General features: G+C 43.1%; 1 protein-coding gene across 1 annotated transcript in view; it reads left to right on the forward strand.

The window, feature by feature from the left end:
• The window catches only part of malrd1 (MAM and LDL receptor class A domain containing 1), a 322,326-nt gene that overhangs the window by 134,820 nt on the left and 160,463 nt on the right, over positions 1-27,043 (forward strand). Inside the window, exons 20-23 of the mRNA XM_080211010.1 lie at positions 1,364-1,520; positions 20,442-20,598; positions 20,958-21,068; positions 25,811-26,024. Of these exons, the coding sequence (XP_080067136.1) occupies positions 1,364-1,520; positions 20,442-20,598; positions 20,958-21,068; positions 25,811-26,024 (639 nt within the window). The remainder of the gene's footprint in view (positions 1-1,363; positions 1,521-20,441; positions 20,599-20,957; positions 21,069-25,810; positions 26,025-27,043) is intronic.

The following is a 27,043-nucleotide window of genomic DNA, read 5'->3' on the forward strand; positions in this document are numbered from 1 at the left end:
TTCCAGTCAGCCTCAAATAATTAATCTTAATTGGTCATCAACTTACCTTAATTGGCAACCCACTGCTGTGGTGGATAGCCCTTCCCACGCCAATCTTAAATGATAGGACTGGCAAACCGGCACACCAGCCAGCGGCGCAACTTACGTACCCAACCAATTTACGCTAAATGAAGAAATTGTCTGACCTTGAAGGCAAAGCAGGCTCAAGGGGCCAAATGGCCGACTCCTGCTCCTAATTCACATGCTCATAGAATCATAGAAACCCCACAGTACAGAAACAGGCCATTCAGTCCATCGGGTCTTCTCCGACCACAATCCCACCCCCATATCCCTACATATTTACCCACTAATCCCTCTAACCTATGCACATCACCATGGGGAATTTTTTTAGCATAGCCAATCAACCTAACCCACACATCTTTGGGAGGAAACCCACGCAGACACGAGGTGAATGTGCACAAACAGTGACCCAAGTCGGGAATCGAACCCAGGTCCCTGGAACTGTGAAGCAGCAGTGCCGCCCATGAGACTGACTCCATTCTCATCCCATATCAGAGTGAAAGTTTTGTAACAAGGGACTCATTTTTTAGGAATCCCAGGAAAATGCTTATAGGCTCACATCCAATATCTAAAGCTTGCACTCTGTGTGCTGACCAGGCCCAATAGACATTCTGATGAGGGTTATACTGTAGTTCCGAGTCCATAAGTCAAAGCCAACGTGCCAATAGTGTTCCTGAATTTCTGCTTAATGTTGGTACAGATTTTTATAGGGGAGGGGTGTCAGTGGCATTGTGTTAATGTCCTTGGGCTAATAATCCAGAGGCCTTAGGCCAATACCCAAGGGAATGTGTGTTCAAATTCCACCACAATAATTGGTGGAATTTATACTCAATTCATAAAGTTTGATCTTCTGGAAAGGAACTCTGCCATTCCAATCTGGTCTATGTGGGACTCCAGACCCAAGATAACATGTTGACTCTTAAGTGCCCTCTGAAATGGCCTAGCAAGCCACTCAACTCAAGGGTGATTAGGGACGGGCAATAAATGCTGGTCCTGTGTGCGATGTCCCCATCACATGAAAAGAAAAAGGTAAAAAAAACGACTGAGTTTAAAAACTTCACAGATGGGTGTCAATCTATAATTTACAGGAAAGTGAAACCATAATAGCAGAAGGCTGGTCCTCAAGTTAGTTTCACACCGTTTGTGCTGAAGTGAATCACACTGAGATTGTTCCATAATTCTACTGGTAACGAGATTTATTCCAAAATCTACATTCGGATCCCTGCAGAAATATTTTTGCAAGTGGCAATAGTAATGAGCCAGAAGCGACAATGGTAAAATTCTCACATTTTTCTCTCAACAGTTGCTAAGATCTGTGCTTTTGGTAATGGGATCCTTTGCGGTTGGAAGCAGCAGATAGATTCGTCAGCGACTGAAAATATTTTTCAGTGGTTCACCGGACAAGGTTCAGATATACATCTAGGAGAAGCGGGTAACAGACCATCCACAGATCACACAACGTATGAATTATATTTTGTTTTGGTTTGAAATGGATATGAATCCTCTGGAATTCTCTGCCTGTTGAAGTGGTGGAGGCTGCCTCGCTAAATATTTTTAAGACGCGGGTTGATGGGTTTTTGATAAGAGAGGGGATTAAGGGTTATGGGGAGAGGGCGGGAATGTGGAACTGAGACACGGCAGATCAGCCATGATCTTATTGAATGGAGGGGCAGGCTCGAAGGGCTAGGTGGCCTACTCCTGCTCCTATTTCTTATGTTCTTAATTTGATAGTGTTATTTTAATCAGTGCACAAAGTAAAGATCAAAGTCAGGAGATCAGAAAGGTTATAAAGAACAGGAGAGAATACAAGGATTAAGTTGCAATATATACAGTATATAGAAGTCTGCCTCAGGCTGCTTTGCAGAAAAACTGAAGAAGAACCCAGATAGGAGCTGGAGAATATTAGGGTTAATAGATTTCAGTGACTCTGATTAACTGAAATTTCCAAAGCAGAATGGAGAGGCCTGGAAAAAGCAGTTGAAAAATCATAGTGATTCTCCCAAAAAAATTCTAAGTGTTGAATTCACATAAAAATGGGTAAATTACAGTTTTTTTCAGTGGGAATTTCAAATTGAATCTCCCACACTGTGCACCACAGAGTGCACAAGTGTGAATCATGCTGAAAGCATAGCGTTGAACGGGCTACTGCACACGCACTGATCTGTTAATGCTGAGATCGGCGCATGTGCAATGGCCCCTATCTGCAGGCCTCCTGATCACTGGCCAGCCCCATGACACCCACATTGCTGGCCATGCGATCCCCCCACAGTCCAATCACTGCCCCACCCCCCTCCTCCTCATTCAAGCATGACCAGACCCCGCAAGTGGTGAGCTAACCTAAACCCGGCTAGCGAGATGGGAGAGGTTAGCTTGCCCGGAGATTTAGTCCCAGGCCCACTAATCATATTTAAACTATAATAAAATGAGTTTTTAAATAAATGATGCAGCTCCACACCAATTTCTGGCACAGAAATGACGGCTTCGGAAATCCAGCTGCTGGGGACCTTTTCTCATTTTTAACTTTAGCCAGAACTATACAAAAGAAGAAAGATATTTACAAATATAACCCTGAATCATAAAGTTTATTTATTCATCACAAGTAAGGCTTACATTAACTCTGCAATGAATTTACCGTGAAATCTCCCTTGTCGCCAAATTCCGGCGCCTGTTCGAGTCAATGCATCTAACCAGCACATCTTTCAGACCGAGGGAGGAAACTAGAGCACCCGAAGGAAACACATGCAGACACGGGGAGAACATGCAACCTCCACACAGACAGTGACCTAAGCCGGGATTCGAACCTGGGTCCCTAGCGCTGTGAAGCAGCAATGTTAACCACTGTGCCGCCATGTCGCTCCAATAGCTATTATATTATATAATGTTGAATATTTACAAATATAATGCAAATAAATGATGCAGATTTTTTTATTCACTTGTGAGACATGAACGTGGTTGGTTGGTCAGCTTTTATTGTCCATCCCTGGTTGCTCTTGAGAAGGTGGTGGTGAGCTGCCTCGTTGAATCGCTGCAGTCCACATTCTGTGGGTTGACCCACAATGCCGTTAGGGAGGGAATTCCAGGACTATGACACAGCGACTGTGAAGGAACGGTGATATATTTCCAAGTCAGGATGGTGAGTCGCTTGGAGGGAAACTTGCAAGTAGTGGAGCCCCTGGCAGTGTATCTGTTACCCTTATCCTTCCAAATGGAAGTGGTCATGAGTTTGGAAGGTGCTGTCTCAGGATTTTTGATGAATTGTTACAGTGCATCTTGTAGATAGTACACACTGCTGCTACTGAGTGTCAGTAATGGAGGGAGTGGATGTTTGTGGATGTGGTGCCAATCAAGTGGGCTACATTTTCCTGGATGGTGTCAAGCTTCTTGAGTGTTGTTGGAGCTACACATATCTGAGCACCAGTGCCATAACTCTGGCTCACCTTTAGTAAATCACAAAAATGATCCTACCATTCTGGCAGGGGCTAAGTGCAAAAGATCCACTGTGGCATAGGCAGGTCTTGATGTTGAGATGGAAAATTAGAATCTGTGTCAGTAAACCACTCTCAATGCATTAAACAAAGCAAAGATTTCTAGATTTGGAGATAGCTATATTGTATGGAATGAAAGTTTTGCTGCTATTCATAAGTTCATACGATATAGAATCAGAATTAGGCCATTTGGCCCATCGAGTCTGTTCTGCCATGCAATCATGGCTGATAGGCTCCTCATCCCCTTTTTCCTGCCTTCTCCCCATAACCTTTCAACCCATTACCAATTAAATATCTGCCTAACTCTTCCTTAAATTCACTCACTGTCCCAGCATCTACCACACTTTGGGGTTGTAAATTCCACAGATTCACAACCCTTTGGGAGACATAGTTTCTCCTCCACTCTGTTTTAAATTTGCTACCCCTTATCCTCAAGACAATGACCTCTCATCCTAGAATGCCCCACCAGTGGAAGCATCCTCTCCACGCCTAATTTATCCGTACCTTTTATCATCTTGAGTACCTCAGCTTGATCTCCCTCATTCTTCTGAATTCCAGAGAGTATAGACTGTTCAATCTCTCTTCCTACAACAAACTCCTCATCTCTGGAATCAACCTAGTGGACCTCCTCTGAACTGCCTTCAATGCCACTACATCTTTTCTCAAATATGGGAACCAAAATTGTGCACAGTACTTCAGGTGCGGCCTTATCAATGTCTTGTATAGTTGCAACAATACTTCCTTACCTTTATATTCTATTCCTTTATCTATAAATTCCATTTGCTTTTTTTATTACCTGCTGTACGTGCATCCATTGAATGAAACAACACTTATTCTCATCCCAAACTTGATGGGGTCAATTTCAACTGCTCAGCACCCCTTTCTCACTTGTAAAGCACTGGTGTTTCTTGTTCATCAGTTAAGGGAAAAACGACAACACAATTATTTACAGGTCAAGATTTTGCAGAGGCTGGCAGCTTCGTGACTGCAGTCTGCTCCCAAGATGGTTCTGGAACAAATTTTGTTTCTTGCCAGGTGCATATCCAAACTGGTCCTTGATTGGTTTCCCAGGTCATGTGATCCTTAAAGGGACAATCACCACACTAGCAATTGGAAATCAGAGATGTGGACAGCTTGGCTGCCCTGGTGTAACTGTACAGGGAGCCTGTCATATCCACATGAAACTAGTGGAAAGCTGCTTACATTTGAAACTTGATTGCAGACTCCCAGCTTGCATGTTTCTAGTTCAAATGAAAAGCAGCATATTTCTGCCCATTTACCCAGATGGTGAGCAGTCTAACTAACAATCCATCAAAAGGCTTTTGGAACCCACTCAGAAACAGCCCATCCAGCAAATCTGTTTGTAATTTGTTCTTTGAAGGACCGGGAAAAGCAAGAATGCTCTACCTGAACCACCAAAAATAAATCCAATGATGGGTGGAACAGTGGCACAGCGGTTAGCACTGCCGCCTCACAGTTCCAGGGACCCGGGTCCAATTTCAGCCTCGGGTCACTATCTGTGCAAGTTTGCACTTTCTCCACGTGTTTGTGTGGGTTTTCTCCAGGTGCTCCAGTTTCCTCCCACGGGTTAGGTTGATTGGCCATGGCAATTTGCTGCTTAGCAGGGTAAATACATGGGGTTACAGGGATAGGGCCTGGGTGGAATTATTGTTGGTGCAAGCTCAATTGGCTAAATGGCCTCCTTCTGTCAAGGAGGGATTCTGTGATTTGATGGTTGTCTGTCCACTCAAAGAATTTCCTCTCTTTGCCCTGGTGTGTGTTATACCTTTCAAGGTGAATACAAACAAAGTTGAAGGACAGGCAGAGTGGTTGCACATAAGGAGTTCCAATGGGGACCTGTTGTTGTTTCAGCTTACACGTGCTAATCGACCGTGCAAGGAGAACTCAGTCACATTATACCGTATCATTTCCCGTAAAGGCATACATATTGGCATAACCATAACGTTAACTGGTTATTCTTAATGTACTGACAAATACATGACCATGACATGCCCTGCCCCACACTGACCTGTTGGCTGCTTCAGTGCATGAGACAAATAATTTTTCAGAACAAACAGACATTCTGCCACCTACCAGACACCCATGGCTTCCCAGTGGCATATAACTGAGGACCAAAGTGAATTAGGTGTCTCTCTAGCACACGGAGAACTGAAGATCGGAGCAGCTGTTTCACTGATGTTGAGCCCATTTTGGGAGCAGCTTTAAATTCATCTTGATATTTGACTGACTGCTGGATAATATAACTACAGCATTGAAATTAATGGTAATGGCACAAAGAAATAGTTAGATGTGATCTGATAATTCCTTTGGCTAGTGCCACTGAGGAACAGAATACAAAACATTTCTAGAAGGGAGGGAATGGTGCAGGTGATTGTGTGAGGTTAGCAGGGGAAACCATTCAGAAGAAAATTGGGACAGACATAAAGGTAGAATTTCTGATTGTAAGATGAAGGAAAGACTCAAGAGAGGTAAGGAGACCAGGTCTGAGGTTCTGAGAAGGAGTATGTTGGGAGTGGAGTTGCATTAGAAGATAATAATACCTTAGGGTGAAAATACCAATCACCATCACCCTGGCTCCCAGCCATCAACCGAAATCTGATAAGTAAAAGATAGCTCGGTTCAGAAGGAACAGCCATTTTCCAAATCATCTAATAGCCTGTTGCAATAAGATAAGGAGTGGGTTTACTGTAGAGGCACACTCAGCAAAGGCCCTGATGCTATCACAATACCGGAAAATGTACAAAAAATCCATTTCCCAATTATTTGACTCGAGTCTAGAGCTTCTCAATTTGAAATGATTTTTTTTCAAGTCAGTAATTGCTTCGTAGCTTCTTTTTGTCTGCTGGAGCTATTCCAGTAGCTGGAAGTCCTTCATGAATATAAATGCGAGTAAACTTATCGTGATCAGCACATTGACGAGTCATTTCAGGTTGTGTACTTCCTGCGTTTCTCTAATTGAAGGACTCTGTTGCTGTTTTCTGAGTCTCAGGATGAACTGACTTGCCAGTCTGCGAGTAGCATTTAAAAGGGCTACACCCGTGAGATCACAAGGTGGGCCCTCCATAATAACACTTACTTTAGAAGAATATCATTATAAATCGTATTCCAATTTTTACTTGTGGCAAAATAACATTCATGATTTATCATGATAGTGGTATGTTGAAGCTGTGTCAGCTCCTTAAGCTTCCCAAATATCACAGGGAAATCCAATAGATGAATTATTCTCCTGGTTGATCAGCAGGATGTTCAGTTTGCTAAGAGTGTGCACTCTGCAACTGTGGAAGCTAAGCAGAATTAGGAATCTGAACGACCACTTATTCAGGCTTTTGCCTGATATCAGAGGAGAAGTTCACCTATCTTTCAGCTCCTGAAAGATAACTAGTCTGTGACTAATGGTGTTCCGCAAGGCTCTGTACTGGGACCTCTGCTATTTGTGATATATATAAATGATTTGGAAGAAGGTGTAACTGGTGTGGTCAGTAAGTTTGCAGATGACACAAAGATGGCTAGACTTGCAGATGGCAGTCAACATTGTCAGAGAATACAGCAGGATATAGATAGGCTGGAAAACTGGGCAGAGAAACGGCAGATGGAACTTAATCCAGATAAATGCGAAGTGATGCATTTTGGTAGAACTAATGTAGGGGGGAGCTATACAATAAATGGCAGAACCATCAAGAGTATAGACACACAGAGGGACCTGGGTGTGCAAGTCCACAGATCCTTAAAGGTGGTATCACAGGTGGAGAAGGTGGTGAAGAAGGCATATGGCATGCTTGCCTTTATAGGACAGGGTATAGAGTATTAAAAATTGGCGTCTGATGTTACAGCTGTATAGAACGTTGGTTAGGCCACATTTGGAATACTGCATCCAGTTCTGGTCGCCACACTACCAGAAGGACGTGGAGGCTTTAGAGGCAGTACAGAAAAGGTTTACCAGGATGTTGCCTGGTATGGAGGGTCTTAGCCATGAGGAGAGATTGGGTAAACTGCGGTTGTTCTCCCCGAAAGACGGAGAATGAGGGGAGACCTAATAGAGGTGTATAAAATTTATGATGGGTATAGATAGGGTGAACAGTGGGAAGATTTTTCCCAGGTCGGAGGTGATAATCACGAGGGGTCACAGGTTCAAGGCGAAGGAGGCGAGGTTTAACTCCGATATCAGAGGGACGTATTTTACACAGAGGATGGTGGGGGCCTGGAATGCACTGCCAAGCAGGGTGGTGGAAGTGGACACGTTGGGATCATTTAAGACTTATCTGGATAGTCACATGAACAGACTGGGAATGGAGGGATACAATCGAATGGTCTAGTTGGACCAATGAGTGGCGCAGGCTTGGAGGGCTGAAAGGCCTGTTTCCTATGCTGTATTGTTCTTTGTTCCCGGCGAACAATCTATCTGGCACCTGCTTTTTGCATTTATGTGTTACAAAGAACAGTACGGCGGTGGTTAGCACTGCTGCCTCACATGCCAGGGACCTGGGTTTGATTCCCAGCTTGGGCCACAGTCTGTGCGGAGTCTGCATGTTCTCCCCGTGTCTGTGTGAGTTTCCTCTGGGTGCTCTGGTTTCCTCCCACAGTCCAAAAGATGTGCAGGTTAGTTGCATTGGCCTTGCTAAATTCTCCCTCAGTGTACTGGAACAGGCGCCAGAGCATGGCGACTAGGGGAATTTCACAGTAACTTCATTGCAGTATTAATGTAAGCCTACTTGTGACTAATAAATTAACTTTAACTTTTAATTTAAGAACAGGCCCTTCAGCCCATCAACCTGCACTGATACGCACAACTTTGTAAACTAAAGATCTTTTGCCTCTGTGAGGTCGATATTATCCCTCTATTCCCTGTTGATTCATGTATCTGTCAACATGCCTCTTAAATGTTGCTACTGTATCTGCTTCTAACACTTCCTCTGGCAATACATTCCAGGCATTTATCACCCTCTCTGTAAAAAAAACTTGCCTCTCACATCTCCTTTAAACTTTCCTCCTTTTATCCTTCTTCCCGCCTAGTAATTGATATTTATGGGAAAAAGACTCTGACTACCTGTTAATGATTGCAAATTGTTTAAGTTTATGGTAACAGCTATGAAGGAACAGGAAGCAAAGATTTGAGGTGATGGTGATCTTCACAGCCACTAGTAACACTCAGTTGGCTGGTTTGTGATCCAGAGCAGTGCCAACAATGCGGGTTCAAGCCTCGCTGATTCCCTCTGATTCACACACCCTGCCGTGACCCCAGGCCTTCTGTGATCCAGGTGGCATACTTAAAGGGGACTCCTGTACAGAGCACGTCCTTTCTAAGGGATTGAAAGCTACAGAAAAGGGAGGAAGCATGCTGCACCCAGATTTAATGACTCCTGTCTAGAGCACGTGCTGATGCAGTGGAGGCATGCTGCAAAGTCCTCTACTCCCGCAGTGGGGGAGGAACCACATCAAAGGTCATCATTTCAACATGGGAGATAGTGAAGTGGTGGTGAATGCCAATGCAATATGAAGAGGGCAATTATCCAGGAAGAAGAATGATCCCTTTTGTTCCACTAGGGTAATTCACTCTTCTCATCACTCTCAACTCACCTACTCATCACATATCCACAAAGATCTCACTCACTGCCTGCTCAAGGGACCTTACTACTCACTCTCACTGACCTCCATCCCATCTGCAGATCATGTCCTCATTCCACCCCTGGGACCACCCACACATGATGTAGAGATGCTGGCGTTGGACTGGGGTAAACACAGTAAGAAGTCTCACAACACCAGGTATAAGTCCAATCAGTTTATTTGATAGTAATCCCCCAAGCTTTCGGAAACAGTGTTCCTTCATCAGGTGTGTGGAAGGAACTTGGTGTTGTGAGACTTCTTACTGTGACCACCCACACATCCAGGCATCCTTCTCATCTGGCCTGTCAGGCATCCTGCTTACATATTCTCCACGTGTCATCATATAGATCACTTTGGCTCACTCCGAGTCAGTGCAATTAACTTGGAGAGTTATGGTTCAAAGCCTGAATAATTATCTTGCTGGAGGTTCTAAGCACCTTGCTCAGTGACTGTTCCATGCTCACTTCTTGCGAGAGGATCATCTAACTTGTACAGTTGCCCAATTTTTCTGCAACCCCCTAAAAGCCAGATTATTTTGTTGTCTGTGCTTGAGGGGTTAATAATTCAGGAGCAATCAGTGGCACTATCAGGAATTTGTATTGCTTGAGTGGGCATAATTACTTCAGAAGGCAGACTGCAAGCATGTCAATGGAGCTGATGCTGAATAGTCTCAGCTGTTAAAAAAATACTGAAGCTTTTCCAAATGTGTGGCCAATTACTCCCACATCATTCCCCTCCCCCAACGCCGCCACCTCCTCCCCCCACCACCATGCCAAACCAGCCCATCGAATGAAGTTTCCTTCATTCCATGCTGCCTTGCTCCCCGCTGAATCCCCCGGCGCCGTCCCCACCCCCTACCGCCGTCCCCACCCCCTACCACCTTCCCCTTCACTAAAGCCCTTGTTCTGAGACTCTCCTTGGTGCTGCCTTATTGTCCCCAGGACGTCCCTATACTGAAGCCCTTGCTCCGGCACTGCACTAAAAGCCGGCTGGAAAGATGCCACTTTGGACACTTGGTTATGACCACCCCGCTCCTGAATATGAGGTGCCATTTCCATGAATTTATTTGAGGGATTCTCATGAGTGCTGTGCTAAATTGTGTGCACTCAACTCCAAGATCCCCTTGATGTTCAGCTCACCAGGTGCATATCTTTAAAGGCAATTGCAAATTGAAGTCATGCAATGTGGGATTTAAATTTGATTAACTTTGAGGTTGGGGATGAGCCTGGTATGCGAGAACCCTAATAAGATGCAACTTATTAAAATTAAATTCCTGACACTCAACAGTAGCCTGTCATTGTCTAGGAAGGAGATTATTTATAATCTATATTAATGACATGATGAAGAGACTGATTAGATTGCAGCCAAATTTATTGATGGCAAGAGGATAGGGAGAAAAGCAAGTTGTGAGGGGAACACAAACGCTGGAATTCTACTGCCTCAGCTGCCACGGAACCGGAGCAGGCAGAGAAATGTCCAGTGCGCTCGAGTGGGATTTTTCGGTCTCACTCGAGCGAGGCTGTAAAATCCTGCCCGAGGTGTCTGCAAAAGGACTGAGGTAGATTAAGTGAGTGGACACAAAAAAAAACCTAGTATTATTTAATTGAGAGAGAGTGCAGAATCTGGATGTCCTTGTATGTGGAACACAAAAAATGTTGAAGCATGCTGAAGGCAAGCAGAATGTTATTGGTCACCTTACTTCAGGAGAGGCATACTTGCAATGGAAGCAACTCAGAGAAGGTTCACTAGACTAATTCCTGCGATTAGGCATTATTGGGATAAAATGTCAATGCAATTATTTCAATCTGGATTAACTAATAAGAATTGCATTCTATCTTAATTTGCTGATGCAATCGTTTCTTCTGTTGATGACATCAAGGCAGGTAAATGTGTGAGAGGCAAGATGTCATGGGTAGAATCTTCCTGTCCCACCTGCCATGGGAATTGTAACCGGCAGTTATGGACCATGCAAAGATCCATTGAACTTGGGCAGGATTTTCCGGCCTTGGAACAAGCACAGCTGGAAAATCCTGCCCCATGTCTTAATGTGGAAAACATCCATCTCAGTGTCAGCTGTACCTAGTATAACAGTAAGAAGTCTTACAACACCAGGTTAAAGTGTGTCGATATGCGCGATCTTCTTAGAGATCCTCTCTACTTGGAGAGGATCTCCAAGAAGGTCATGCGTATCGACGCACTTTAACCTGGTGTTGTGAGACTTCTTACTGTGCCTACCCCAGTCCAACACCAGCATCTCCACATCACTGGTATTATAGGCAGAGGAGCAAGGTAACCATGAGCAAAATGTGTCCAGATACGAGGATTGTGCACTGCAACAAAATAGGTGATGCAGTGTTAATGCACTAGCTATAAAAATAAATGACTCATAATATTCCACCTACTCTCTTTTCAGAAAAAGAACAAAGTTGTGGCCTAATAGAGTCCGAAAAGTAAACTTTACCAGAGCATGAACTGTCACAAAGCTATAGCGTAGATACTGACCCTTGCTGAGATTCTGATAATGGGGTGTTTGCAAAAATTCTGATGATCTTGGGATAGCAATAATAAGTGTGGGGTACATAGAATGGTTACAGCACAGAAGAACCACAGCACATTCAACCTGTTATATCCATGCTGGCTCTCTGCAAGCAGGCTGAATGGTAAACATCAGTGCTCATTGCCTGCTGTTCCTCAATTTGAGGATTTGGGCACACGGGGCAGTGGGATCCAGAGTGCAGAATTTTATTCCTTTTCTTTTCCTCTCTGCAGCCACTTTACCTCATCATTATGACATAGAATCCCAATGGAAAAGACCCATTCAGCACATCAAGTATGCACTGATTCTCTGACAGAGTATCTTTCTTTCCCAGGCCGATCCACCATCCTATCCGTACAACCCCACGCATTTACTTGACTAATTCCCCTCACCCATGCAACTTGGGACACTAAGGGGCAACTTAGTATGGCCAATTCAGTGAGCCTGCCCATCTTTGGACTGAGGGAGGAAACTGGAGCACCCGGAGGAAATCCATGCAGACACGAGGACAACATGCAGACTCCACACAGGCAAGGCAGAAATTGAACCTGGGATCCTGGCGCTGTGAGGCAGCAGTGCCACCACGCTGCCCAATAAATTTTAACTACAGGTGATGCAGCTTGATGGAGAGATTGTCACAATTCTGAGCAATTAGTAAACAAGCTCCTCCCAGTCATTAATCTTAATGGTCCGTCACTTCAAGGAGAGCTTAAGAGTGTCTTTGAAACATTTTCTCTGTCCTGCCCTGGAGTGTTAGCCATTTGAGAGTTGAGAAAACAGAACCTGGTGGGAGAGACAGTGTTTGACATCCAGGCAAAGCAACCAGACTACTGAAATTTAATTTTGTGGGAGTTTGTCTGAAGATTTGTGGAGCTGGCTTCAGAAGGACACTAGCATTTGTTTGGTGGTCCTCCCATTGAACCTAGAGGATGCAGCAGAGGCATTGCAGATGGAATTTTGCTTGCTTCCTAGTGTGTCATGAATGCATTGTCCAATTCCCACTGCAGTACAGGAGTGTGTGGCGATCACTGCTCTGTACACCAGGACTTCTGTTGTCTTGTGGAGGTTTTGTTGTCAAATACTCATTCCCATGGTTTGCAGAAGGCTGAATTAACAAAGAACAAAGAAGAACAAAGAACAACCCAGCACGGGAAACAGGCCCTTCGGCCCAACGAGCCCGCGCCGCCGCATCGCCCTGCACCTATTCTACCCTGCATGTCTACGAATGGGACCCTACTCAGTCAGATTCAGGGAAGAAATAGTGTCAATTTGGTGGAAACCGATTAGCCTAAGAGCACATCTTTGGGGTGTGGGAGGAAACCGGAGCGCCCGGAGGAAACCCACGCAACCACAGGGAGAATGCGCAAACTCCCACAGACACAGGCCCAAATCCATGTATCTGCACAGCTAGCAGTGCTAGTCACTGAGCTGTTGCGGCGCCCGTCTATCGGTCCAGGATCAAGCCCACACACCGACATGAAGTACTAGGCCACTCCTGGACTTCCAAGAGCAGCCCACGCACGACCCGCCGTGTGCATGCCCCTCGCTTGACACGAGGTGGACCTCCACCTGTGGAATAAAGACAAAAAATATTAATCATACAGCCTGCCCTTCCGGTGTCTCCCGAGGTTTAACCCTATTTAATAGCCCCTACCATATCCCTCCATTCTCGTTTCACTCATGTGCCTATCTAACTGCATCTTAAACGAGTCCAACGTTCCTGCCTCCACCACCCTACTCGGTAGCGCATTCCAGACCCCCACAACTCTCTGCGTAAAGAACCTTCCTCTTACCTCCAAATTATACCTCCCCCCCTCACCCTTAAGTGATGACCTCTCGTGTTCGTACCCAGTCTAGGGAGCAGTCTCTCACTATTAACTCTATCTATTCCCTTCAGTATCTTATATACCTCTATCATGTCCCCTCTCAATCTCCGTCTTTCCAAGGAGAATAGCCCCAGTCTCTTCAATCTCTCCTCGTAACCCAGTCCCCCCATGCCAGGCAACATCCTGGTAAACCTCCTCTGCACCCTTTCCAGAGACTCCACGTCCTTCCGGTAATAAGGTGACCAGAACTGGACACAGTACTCCAAATGCGGTCTAACCAACGTTCTGTATAACTGAAGCATTAGACGGCAGCTTTTATACTCTAAGCCCCTTCCTATAAAGGCTAACATCCCATAAGCCTTCCTAACAACGTTCTCCACTTGTGACGCAACCTTCATGGATTTGTGAACCTGCACTCCCAGGTCCCTCTGTACGTCTATACTCCTAATCGGCCTACCTTTTATCACATAGCTCCTCTCTGCATTATTCCTTCCAAAATGCATCACCTCGCATTTGTCAGGATTAAATGCCATCTGCCACCTATCTGCCCACTGCACCAACCTATCTATATCCTGTTGTATCACCTGACAATCCAGTTCCGTACCCGCCAACCCTGCCATCTTGGTGTCATCAGCAAACTTGCTGATCACACCACCTACGCCCTCTTCTAAGTCATTTATGTAGACTACAAAGAGGAGAGGTCCCAGTACCGAGCCCTGCGGCACACCACTGGTCACTGGCCTCCAGCCCGACAAGGTACCCTCCACAACTACCCTCTGTCTCCTATTTCCCAACCAGTTCTCAATCCACCTAGCTACCTGGCCTCGTATCCCATGCGCCTTAACCTTTTCTACCAGCCTACCGTGAGGGACTTTGTCAAACGCCTTACTGAAATCCATATAGATGACATCAACGGCTCTCCCATCGTCAACCGTTTTTGTCACCTCCTCAAAGAATTCCACCAGATTCGTAAGGCAAGACCTCCCTCTAACAAAGCCATGTTGCGTATCCCTAATCAGATCGCAACGCTCCAAATGCTCATACATCCTACCCCTAAGTATTTTTTCCATTAACTTCCCTACCACCGACGTCAAACTCACCGGCCTATAATTCCCAGGGTTATCCCTACTACCTTTTTTGAACAACGGGACCACATTTGCTACCCTCCAGTCTTCTGGGACCTCACCTGTGTCCAAAGAAGAGACAAAGATTTGCGCCAGAGGCCCAGCAATTTCATCTTTCGCCTCCCTAAGCAGCCTGGGATAAATACCATCAGGCCCTGGAGCTTTATCCGTCCTTACGCTACCTAAAAGCCCTAGCACTTCCTCTCTCGTAATAACTATATCCTGCAACTGAACCTCCGCTCCCTCCAAGAGACCGAGTTGGTGTTGGATTTCCTTGTCAATGGTGGCCTTTTGAAAGAGGCAGCTGCTGAGGTGGATAATAAAGTCTGGGGGTTATCAAGCAGCCTTGCTTTACCCCAGTCTGCATTTTGAAGCTGCTTGTTTCAAAATAGCTGATCCAATCCTCAGAACAATGCCTTGATCAATCAAGGTTAAGCTGTTTAACTTTCAAATAACGCTTGGCCATTATCTATCAGTTACCATCAACAGGTGCATTCTCCAGAGCAATGCCTCTGCCAGTCAGAGACCACTTGCCAAGCAATGATCATTCTCTTCACATACAGTATAAATTGTCACTTTCACCTTATACTGATATTCTTGTTATGTGCCATAATGAAAGCAAGACAAAAAGCTTCAACCTGTCTCTTTTTTAGCAATCCTCAAGTTCAGTACCGCTAAACAAACAATAATCTTCCACTTTAGTTAGTTGCAGCCATGCAATCATGAAGCAATTGCAGGATTATGATGAAGTTCCTTGGACAGCCAAATCTTTGGAGCACAATTCACAGCACCTTGTCATTCACTTGTCAAGTACTTTAATCAGGTCAATGATTGCAGTGAAGATTTCCTAGCCATGTTCTTGCCATTTTTCTTGGATTTGTCGGGTGACAAAAACCATGTGAGAAGTTTCCTCTGGAAGGTCTAAATTCCTGCACAAACGACATTTGGCTAGCCTGTCAATTTTTCTGTCCTGCTGCAATGATTCCCACTATGGGTAGTAGCAGAAATTCCCAGCCTGTGTCCTTAGGAGGATTTCTTCAGCCAGAGAAAGTATGTGATTCAGCAGAATGTATGGCAGGATTTTCCCTGTCATGGATAAGAGGGAAATACCTCAGTGGTTTCCACAACATAATTTATCGTCATCCTGAAAGGTAGTTGACATTTTGACAAAGCTTTTCATCTCACACTCATCAGATCAATCACAAGAATACTAATATTAAGGGGAACAGCTACTTTATCCTGCACGAGAAGAAAGTGCTGATTGGTTGACAAGTCCAGTTCATTGACAATGCTTTGAACAACCAGAACAAGCTGTCTGGTTATGATTATGAGGGGGTAGAGAGGAGGAGACTGTTGTAATTAGTCATAGGATCAAGAACCAGAGGGCACAGATTTAAGGTATTAAGAAGAAGTAAAAGTTAGATAAGAAAAAATCTTTTTCACACAGTAAGTGGTTATGGTCTGGAATACATTAGCTGAGAGTGTGGTGGGGCAGATTCAGTTGAAGCATTTAAGGGGAAATTGCGTGATTATACGAAAAGAATGTCCCATCCTGCCCATCACTGGACTTTTAGTGGGCAGCTTGTGGACAACTTAAAGCCCCACTGACAGTCAGGCAGGATTTTCCGGCTTTTAGACCAGCGCAGCTGTAGAATTCTGCCTTATGGGTAGAGTTAAGGAAAGAAGGCAGGAAAATGGCATTAGATGAAATGCTTATTCTGAGACACAATGGATTGAATAGCTGCCATCTACACTGTAACAATTCTGTGGTTCTGAATGATACATCACTTTGATCTTTGACCAAATAATGACATAATCCAGGATGCAATGCTTTGATCTCGGATGCTATCATGTGGTTTTGAATTTGTCCTTTTGCTGAAAGAGGACGTTTATTCTAATGAGGCTATGCTGAGCACACTTTAATCAGCACCAGGATGCCATTTGTATTGGCTTTGCCAACCCTGTTTCACCCAATGGTTCCTCTCCAGATATGAGAGACATGCTCAACGTTAGAGACACCCAAAAGGATGTTGTTTTCCTCTTTTGCTGTGGCAGTGAGGACTTCATCAATATCATAGTAGAACTTTTTCTTTTCATCAGTCAAAGGATAGGACTAAGTGCTGATGGTGGCTTCAACATCTGACTGAGCTGTCAGTGAAATGTCATGAGCCTTTCATTTATATAACTGGGGAGGGAGCTAGAAATGGTGCTCTAAAAATAGGCAATCAGTCTTTCTGCTGGCTGGGGAATGAACTATACCCTTTGGAATCACCATTTTTTCTGGCCAAAGATAGAAAATTTTAGGTTTTCCAAACTTGAAATATTAGAACACTCTAGGATAATCTCAAGAGAGTATGCCCAGAAAGACGAGCTGCAGTTCTACCCAAGATCGTATCCTGGATGGACAAAACAACTCCACAGACATGAGGATCATTGTCAGTGTTACCTTTCCAGTAGAAGGGTATCCCCCTACTTTTTATTTAGGCTATCCGTCATCAGGAAGGCAGATCTCACTGAGGCCAGTGATATCAAATTGATAGCTTATATGATGCAACAGCAACTTTTCTTTCTGGGCATACTCTCTTGAAATTATCCAAGAGTGTTCTAACATTCCAAGTTAGAAAATCTAAAATTTTCTTCAATTGACCAGAAAAATTGGTGATCCCACGGGGTATGGTTCATTCCCCAGCCAGCAGAAAGGCTGACTGCCTATTTTTTGGGCACCATTTCTAGCTCCCTCCCCATCTGGGATGAAGAGAAAATAACCTGGAGATGACAACTCAGTTGCAGATGCTGCTTCCCAAAGATATTACTGTGTCAACACACATGCCAATCAACCTTCATGCGTCTACCTGTATATAGATTCTTGACATCGATGTGACAAATCCTCACTCCCGTCATGTGGGAGATGAACCTGTGAATTTTTTTTTCAAATTAATTTTCACAATGCACACATCACATGCCATAGTTGTGTTTAAAAGCCAATAGCTTCTCAGTACAGCTCAATTTCTGTACCATCCTCATTTTAAAAAATGGTCCACTAAGGTCTGTATCCTTGGGTGAGTCAAAAGGAGTGCCAGCTGACCCGTCAGCAATCAGCTCCATACTTGTGTTGAGGTCAATAGCATTTAGAATCCCTACAGTGCAAACGGAGGCCATTCAGCCTTTAAGACTGCACCAACAACAATCCCACCCATTCTCTATCGCCATAGTCCCACCTATTTACTCTGCTAATCCCCCTGACGCTAATGGTCAATTTGACATGGCTAATTATAGAATCCCTACAGTGCAGAAGGAGGCCACTCAGCCCATCAAATCTGCACCAACAGCACTCCCACCCATGCTCTATCCTCATAACCCCATATATTTACCTTGCTAATCCCCCTGACAATAAGGGGCAATTGAGAAGGGGCAATTGAGAACGGCCAATCACCCTGACCTGCCCATCTTTGGATTGTGGGAGGAAACCGGAGCATCCGGAGGAAAACCACGAAGGCACGGGGACAACATACAAATTCCACACGGTCACCCGAGGCAGTATTTAACCCGGATCCTTGGAGCTGTGAAGTAGCAGTGCTAACCACCATGCCACTATTCCGAACCTGAGCCATGGACAGTTTTCATGCATTCTGTTTGATTTTTCCTGTGCCAGGGTCATCAGGAAATCATCAGACAATCTTCCACAATTAAGTGGGCAAAAGCATTTAAGCAGAAGTAAAATCTTGAAAGTAGCCAATTGTTGACTGCAGTAACCAACTAATCGAGTTGTCTTCAGTTGGTTGCTTGCAGGAATGTCCTCCAGGTCTGCTATATCTCAGCTGCTCTTTGTTCCATTTGCTGGAGAAGCTTCTGATCCCAGTCATACTGTCTTTAATTTGATTTGATTTGATTTATTATTGTCACATGTATTAACATACAGTGCAAAGTATTGTTTCTTGCGCACTATACAGACAAAGCTTACCGTTCATAGAGAAGGAAACGAGAGAGTGCAAAATGTAGTGTTACAGTCATAGCTAGGGGTAGAGAAAGATCAACTTAATGCAAGTCCATTCAAAAGTCTGACAGCAGCAGTGAAGAAGTTGTTCTTGAGTCGTTGGTATGTGACCTCAGACTTTTATATCTTTTTCCTGACGGAAGAAGGTGGAAGAGAGAGTATCCAGGGTGCATGGGGTCCTTAATTTTGCTGGCTGCTTTGCCAAGGCAGCGGGAAGTGTAGACAGAGTCAGTGGATGGGAAGCTGGTTTGCATGATGGAATGGGCTACATTCACCATCTTTTGTAGTCCCTTGTGGCCTTGGGCAGAGCAGGAGCCATACCAAGCTGTGATACAACCAGAAATAATGCTTTCTGTAAAAGTTGTTGAGAGCTGTAGCTGACATGCCAAATTTCCTTAGTCTTCTGAGAAAATAGAGGCATTGGTGGACTTTCTTAACTATAGTGTCAGCCAGGAGACCAGGACAGGTTGTTGGTGATCTGAACCCCTAAAAATTTGAAACACTTGACCCTTTCTACTTCGTCCCTGTTGATGCAGTCAAGCACACAATTTTGCTAACTTCCCCTGCCATCCCAAACACTGACCTCTCCAAGCCCACTTGTTGAATAAGAGCACTGATTCATATGGTCAATGGTATCTGTTCTTCACTAAAGAATGGGGGAAGGGTGTGCATAGAGGTGTTGTTAGCTTTTGTTGCAAATACTCTTGCTTTTTTTTGGGCAGTCGCTTAAGGTGGAAGATGATTTATTTCCACTTGGCTTCGGTTGGTTCTGAAAGGGTGAAATCCAATGCCTGATCTGCAGACTCAGCCACATGCAGTGCTTGAAGGACTGGGTAGATGTAAATTACAGAGCACGTATCACCACAGGGATGGGCATTCATCCTTATTCTGCTTTGTAAAGCTCTGCTACATCTGATTGCCTCAGAATGAAAGCATGATGAGCACCCCTGGGAAGCATTGGGTTCAAATGCATTATTTTCTGACAAGAAAAGCACAGCATTTACATTGATGGGTTCTGGTATGCCAGGGGGATTAATGATGGGCAGTGAATGGTTACAATGATATTGCCAATGTGCTTTGTACCTTGGTCAAGTCAATCTTTTAGTGCAACAGTTGCCATGTGCGCTGGTTTTGATCATTGCTAAAATGTGTGTTGGTGTAATATGAAACAAAATGGTTCAGAGCAAACACAGAAAAATCCCTCTAATTGTACCATTCTGTGACATCTGTAATGACACTTTTATATAGTTTTCCACTGAACAGCATCAGAGAATCCACAATGCCAATGTGATTATGTACAAGTCTTATTAGCCTTTCGGAAGATTTTAGCAAAGCAGTCATTTTTCTGAAAGCTTCTCACTAACATTTGATGAGACATTTTTGAAAGGGACTGTACCCTGTCAAATGCATTAAAGAAATGTCAATATCATCTCTAATCACCAGGCAGGCCTCACCTTGCCTCACTCATGCCTACATTTTCATTAACTCAACAAAGTCCCAAACTATTTTGGAGCAGTGTGATATTACCTGCAATGTTATGATCTGCTTTTCAGTTCATCTGGAACCTAGTTTATATATAAAATATAACGTAAACATGTTGTTTTTCAGTTAAAGGTCAGAAGTTATTAATTGAACCATTGTGTAATTTAAAAAAAAGCAGCTTTTGTATTTTTATGCCAGGAACATTGATTAATTTATATGCCGCATTAAAAATACATTTACCACATAGACTAAACAGTGGTGGATTGCAGAATTCGAGCACACCAGCTTTAAATATTTAACTTACACTTACAGGGGCACAGAACAAGGTTGGTACCTTTACGCTGACAGTTCAAACGGAGAATTTGGTAGCTCAGCTGACATCATCACTCCAGTAATATCCCTTTCTGGTCCAAAATGTAAGCTGGGCTTTTGGTATCACATGAGTGGAGTTACCATTGGCTCATTGCAGGTATTTATTACTGTATTTCTTACTGTAACAAGTCATTATTTCTTTCAATTCTTATATCCAGATTGCAACAGCGCTGTTCCAACATTGAATTCCTGTGCATAGAACCAAAATTAGATTTGTATTTAAATTTGTTCGAGCTTACATTTATACAAAAGAGCCAAAAGGCTGTGATTTATTTCATGCATGTTATGGATCAATGTTCAAAGTTTTGGAAGAATCATCTATCTTCAATTTCTTGGTATAGAGACATTAAATTGCAGGGGGGGAGATGGGGAAGAAAGAAGTTGTTGATTCCTGTTACACAGAAATCCTCAAAAATTGTACTATATCACCATTGCTGCAATTCTCTTTCCTTCCAGGTCTTCTGTAAATTCGGTAATTCCACACAGTTGCTGTGGTCGCAAAGTGGTAACCAAGGTAACCATTGGAGACGAGGAGAAGTATTTATTGGAGTTCAGTCTCATTTTCAGGTTTGCTGTGATGATTTTCCTTTCATTAACAATATAATCTACAATAAGAGATTGATGCCATTTTTCAATGGGCTGCTTGGCTGGGCAGCTGTAGGTAGTGAAATGGTTCAAACGTTTACAGAGGATGTTCAATGAATGTTTTACTCAATAGGAAATAATGTAGACTATGATTTCAAGTTGTGAGGCTGTGCCACATCATCTGGAAACCTTACAGTTGGCAGGTGGAAAGAGGGAACCTCACATCAAGAAAACAAAATTGCAAATGTCACACCCATGTTCAAAAACGGGTGTCAGATCAGTCAATTTAACTTCAGCAGGGGAAACTTCAGAAATGATATTCAGGGGAGGCAACAGTTGTTGGACACATGTAGATCTGGAGAAGGCCAACACAGGTTAAGGGCAAATTGTGCATAACAGATCTGACTGACGTTTTCGATAACAGAGAGGACTGGTAAAGGTAATGCTGTTGATACGGTGTACATGGACATTCTCTGATAAATTGCCACATATCAAACTTGTCCGCAAAGTTAAAGTCCATGGATTAAAAGTGTAATAAGTCGAGGGTGACTCGATGAGCCTTCAGAAAAAAAATTGGCTTTATTGCGAAATCAATAACTATATTTACAAATTTAGTCTGACAGAATAACTATGCAATTGTACGCTACTCTTCCCTGGTTCTGATCCTTCCCAAGTCAGGATATGAGCCCTTGCACTCAATTGACTCAGCTTCCTGCCTCAACAATCCGGCCCTCAGGGAATGCCTCTTCAAGGGGCCACACTATCACAAAAAGAGACATCAATGCAAAGTTGGCTGATTGTCAAGAAACAGAAAGTAGTGGTGAACTTCTGCTTTTTGGCCTGGAAGATTGGAGTCCCTCAGGCATTAGGGTCACTGCTCTTTTTGAACTACCTTAATCTCCAAGACTGGGAAACACAGGGCTCAATTATAAAATTTGCAGATGTCACAAAACCTGAAAGTATTGTGAACTGTGAGATTGACAGTGATATACTTTAACAGAACAGGCTGGTGTAATGGATAGATATATACTAAATGAAATTTAATGCAGAGAAGTGTGAAGTGATATATTTTGGTGAGAAGAACGAGGGAGTTTAAAAATAAAGGATACAACATCCTCATTAAAGGGTGCAGGAGCAGATGGATCTGAAGTCAAATGTGTTCAGATCATTTTAGGTGAGGTGAGGTCAAGAAAGTGGTGAAAGCAACCGACAGGATCCTGGACTTTATAAATAATGGCATAGAGTACAAAAGCAAAGTGAATCTTTATAAAACACTGGTTCAGCCTCAACTAGAGAACTGACTCCAATTCTGAGCACCGGATTTTAGGAAGGATGTGAAGACTTTGTACAGAAAATAAAGATACAAATTGGTTCAGGGAATAACATACTTCAGTTACGTGGACAGATTGAAGTAGTTGTTGTTGTTGTCCTCTTTAGAGAGGAGATTTGATAGAGATGTTCAAGATCATAAAGGGTCTCAACAGAGGATAACGGGAAACTGTTCCTGTGGGCAGAAAGGTCAAGAACCAGAGGACGCGAATTTATGCTGATTGGAAAAAAACATGGAGGTGACGTGAGGATTTTATTTTTGAATGTGGCAAGTGGTTAGGATCTAGGTTCGCTCTCTGAGAGTGAGTCATATAATCCTTACAGTGCAAAAGGGGGCCATTCAGCCCATCAAGCCTGCACCGACAACAATCCCATCCAGGATCTATTCCCATAACCCCATGTATTTACACTGCTATCCTGCTGACACTGAGGGGCACCTTAGCATGGCCAATCAACCCAGCCCGCACATCTTTGAACTGTGGGAGGAAACCAGAGCACCCCAGGGAAACCCACGCCAACACAGAGAGAACACGCAATCTTCACACAGTAACCCAAAGCCAGAATGGAACCCAGGTCCCTGGCATTGTGAGGCAGAAGTGCTCATCACTGTACCACTGTGGTGGAGACATGTTCAATGATGGCCTTCAAAAGAAAATTGGATAATTATCTGAAGAGAAAAGATTGACAGAGCTATGGGAAAGAGGCAGTTGTGTTAGTTGGTGAGTATCTTTGCAGAGAGCTGGCACAGATATGATGGATTGAATGTTTTCATGATTGCGTAGAACTGTTGTCATCTTGTTTTCGTTTGGGAAATCCCACTAGAATCCACATAAGGCATATTCATTTAGCTACAATATTGTTCCAGTTAACTACCAAAGACCAAAGCACCAGGAAATCATAAAGTATTTATTTAGTTTTCACTTTGTTTGCCAAATTAGAAACACAGATGTACTTTGCAGGACGTAATGAAGTGACTGACTCTGATTAAAACTACAGTTGTTAAAATATTCAAATGTGCAATCTGTTCAAAAGGAGTATGTTCACCAGATGCACTGAGTTGAAACCAAATAATACAATTAAGAAATGCACACAGAAAATGCTAGAATAACTGAGCAGGTCTGAGCTGCTTCTGTGGATATAAAAAATGAGAATGTTTCAAGTCAATGACCTTTCATCAAAACTCAATAAAATTAAAAAGTCTGAATAAAAATGGGCAGTTAATGGAGTCATAGAACTTTACAGCATGGAAACAGGCCCTTCGGCCCAACTTGTCCATGCTGCACTTTTTTTTAACCACTAAACTAATCCCAATTGCCTGCCTTTGGCCCATATCCCTCTATACCCATCTTACCCATTTAACTGTCTAAACAGTTTTTAAAAGACAAAATTGTACCTGCCTCTACGACTACCCTTGGAAGCTTGTTCCAGACAGTCACCATGCTCTGTGTAAAAATATTGCCCATCTGGACACTTTTGTATCTCTCCCCTCTCACCTTAAACCTATCCCCTCGAGTTTTAGACTCCATTACCTTTGGGAAAAGATGTTGATTATCTAGCTGATCTGTGCCCCTCATTATTTTATAGGCCTCTATATGATCATCTCTAAGTCTCCTGTGCCCCAGGGAAAAAAGCCCCAATCAATCCAGCCTCTCCTTATAACTCAAACCATCAAGTCCCGGTATCGTTATAGTAAATCTTTTCTGTTTTGAGGTATCTTAAATTGTACTCGTGTAGCCAAATGATTAAGTTTCAGTTAGAATTAAAGAATGGCACAGCACAGGAGGAGACAATTCAGCCCATTGAATCCATGCTAGCTCCTTCAAAATCCCACACCATGTCTAGCCTCCAGGAAAATGACTGACGATGGGATGTTGTCAGCAATCCAGCATGCCAACACAAAACTACACAATACCTTTTTTCGGCCCCATATCACGGTGAAAATCCTGTCCTCAGTGGGAATACAACTATGAAGTTGGTCGAGTAGTTGATTTCCTCCTCTGTAATCTAGGAGCAGTGAAGCTATTATATCAGCCTATAACTTTGATTGTTGAAATCAGTATTATCCCATCATTTGTTGTAAGGCCTGACCAATCTATGGCTCAGTAATGTACTGGTTTAACCTATTGTATTAATAGCTAGGAACAAAATTATTTTTATGAAATGGCAAAATAGCTATATAAAAGCTGAATTGCCATTTAATGTAATCAGCTCTGTTCCATAGCATACAAAAATGAATTTTTTAGACACATAAGTCAGAACTTTACTCCCCACAGGAGCAGACTAGTAGAAGACAAGGTGTAAAATCAGGTGGCATGGTAGGGAATGCTGTGCCCATTGCACATCTACCTCCACTGAAACTTTATTAGTCACTTAAGGGCCCTGTCTTACTGCATTTTACCAGTGGTGAGGGGTGACCAACCCTGGAGTCACGTGTAGGCCAGACCAGGTAAGGTTGTAGATATCCTTCTCTAAAGGGCAATAGTGAATTTGATGAGTTTTTACAGCAATCGACAATGATTACATGATCATTATTAGAATTTAAATTCCAGATTTAAATTTCACCATCCACCATGGGGGGATCTGAACCCAGGTCTCTGAAGGATTATTCTTGGTCTCTGGATTATTAGTCCAGTGACAATACCTCTATGCCATTGCCTCCCCTATTATTGAAGTTATTGAACATGGCAGGGTAGGTTGAAAAAGTAGTTAATAAGTCACATAGTGTCCTATAATTAGTAGGGGCATCGAGTACAAGAGTAGGGAGGTCATGTTGAATTTGTATAAGACATTAGTTAGACTTTACCTGGAGTACAGTGTTCATTTCTAGGCACCATACTTGAGGAAGGATGTGAAAGCATTTGAAAGAATACAGATGATTCTAGGGATAAAGAACAGTATCTATGAGGATGGATTGGAGAGGTTGGGACTGTTTCCTTGAAGAAAAAGAGGCTGAGAGGAGACGAAATGTATTCAAGATCCTGAGGGGTATGGATAGGGTAAATAGTAAGAAACTGTTCCCACTCAAAAGAACAAAAGGGCACAGAGCCAAAATATTGGAGAAAAGGAGTGAAAGTGATAGGAAGAAAAAGATTTTCACCCAGAATGTGGCTGGAGTGTGGAACAAATTTATAGAGGCAGATTTGACTGAGGTATTTAATAGGGAATTGGATTACGACCTGAAAAGAAAAAATGTGTAAGATTATAGGGATAAGTCAAGGGAGTGGGTCCAATTAGAATGTTCTTTCAGAGAGCCAGTACAGACTTGGTGGTCTGAATAGTCTCCTTCTGCACTAGAAGATGATGTGGTTCTGTTACATAGGCATCTTAAATGTCATCATGAAGAATAATAATAGTATGTCGATAATAATAACTGACTGCTCACTTAATCTTTACAGATTTTCCTCAGAGCCAAGCGAGGTGTGAGCTACATGGGCGATATTACAGTGGATGACATTTCCCTTGAAAATTGTGCTTCTCTTCTGATCCCAGACAGACAGTGCAGCCCTGAAGAGTATTCATGTGCTAACAAGTATTGTATCCCTAAAGACCAGCTCTGTGACTTCAACAATGACTGTGCTGATCATTCTGATGAGCATCCAGTCATCTGCAGTAAGTAATTAACAAGCTTGGGAGAACCATGTAGATTTAATCTTCAGTCAGTTATAAAAAGATAAATTCACTGGATTTCCAGATGCTATTCCTTTGATGACTACATGATTTATTGCTTTGTTTTATGTCTTTTCACAGAAGGAAAATACACTCTGCCAAATTACGTCACTCTGTTCACAAAGCCCATTGGCCCGACAACAAAACCAATAGTGCAGTGATCAATGTGCATGTGTTTACCTGGCTTGCACCTTCAGCCGTAGTTATGTTGGTTTTGTTCCTTGTTCAGCTCCTGTGTGTATAACTAAGCCAGCTTTTGATTCATATTCAGTTCACATCAGTTCAATCTGTCTAATCCAAATCTATTGTATCCAGAGTCCAATAGTAACAAATGCTAACATAGTTGTTTATATCACTCGGAGAAGCAAACATTTGACACAAGTCCAAGTTCTTCTGGCCAGCTTGAACTTCAATTTCTTATACTTTTGGGTATTTCTACTGGGGTCCATATAAAGCTGAGGCTGATTGAAGCAAGCAAACAAGCAAACTGCAATGCTAAAATTAAACCCAATGTTCTGGGCTATTTTAGTTGAGATTTACATTTGAGTTCACCTTGACTGAACTTCTTGATGGCATGGGGTATTTTGGATTGGGACATGGATTTGACACTGTCTACACTTCCCATTGCCTCAGAAAAGCAGTCAGCGTTATTTAAGAACCCTTTGCATCCCAGACCTTCCACCTTCTTCCATTGGAAAAAAAACTACAAAGCCTGAGGACATATGCACCAACTGACTCAAGAACAGTTTCTTCCCTGCTGCCATCAGATCTTTGAATGGTCATACCTTGCATTAAGTTGTTCTTTCTCAACAGCCTAACTATGATTGTAACACCACATTTTGCACTCTCTTCTTTCCTTCTCTACGTACGTTATTCTTTGTATGGCAACCAAGAAACAATACTTTTCACTATATACCAATACATGTGACAATAATAAATCAAATGGAAGATATGACCTGTAG

Source organism: Carcharhinus amblyrhynchos, chromosome 2 (genome assembly GCF_965287045.1).
Source record: "Carcharhinus amblyrhynchos chromosome 2, sCarAmb.v2.hapA, whole genome shotgun sequence".
NCBI lineage: Eukaryota > Metazoa > Chordata > Chondrichthyes > Carcharhiniformes > Carcharhinidae > Carcharhinus > Carcharhinus amblyrhynchos.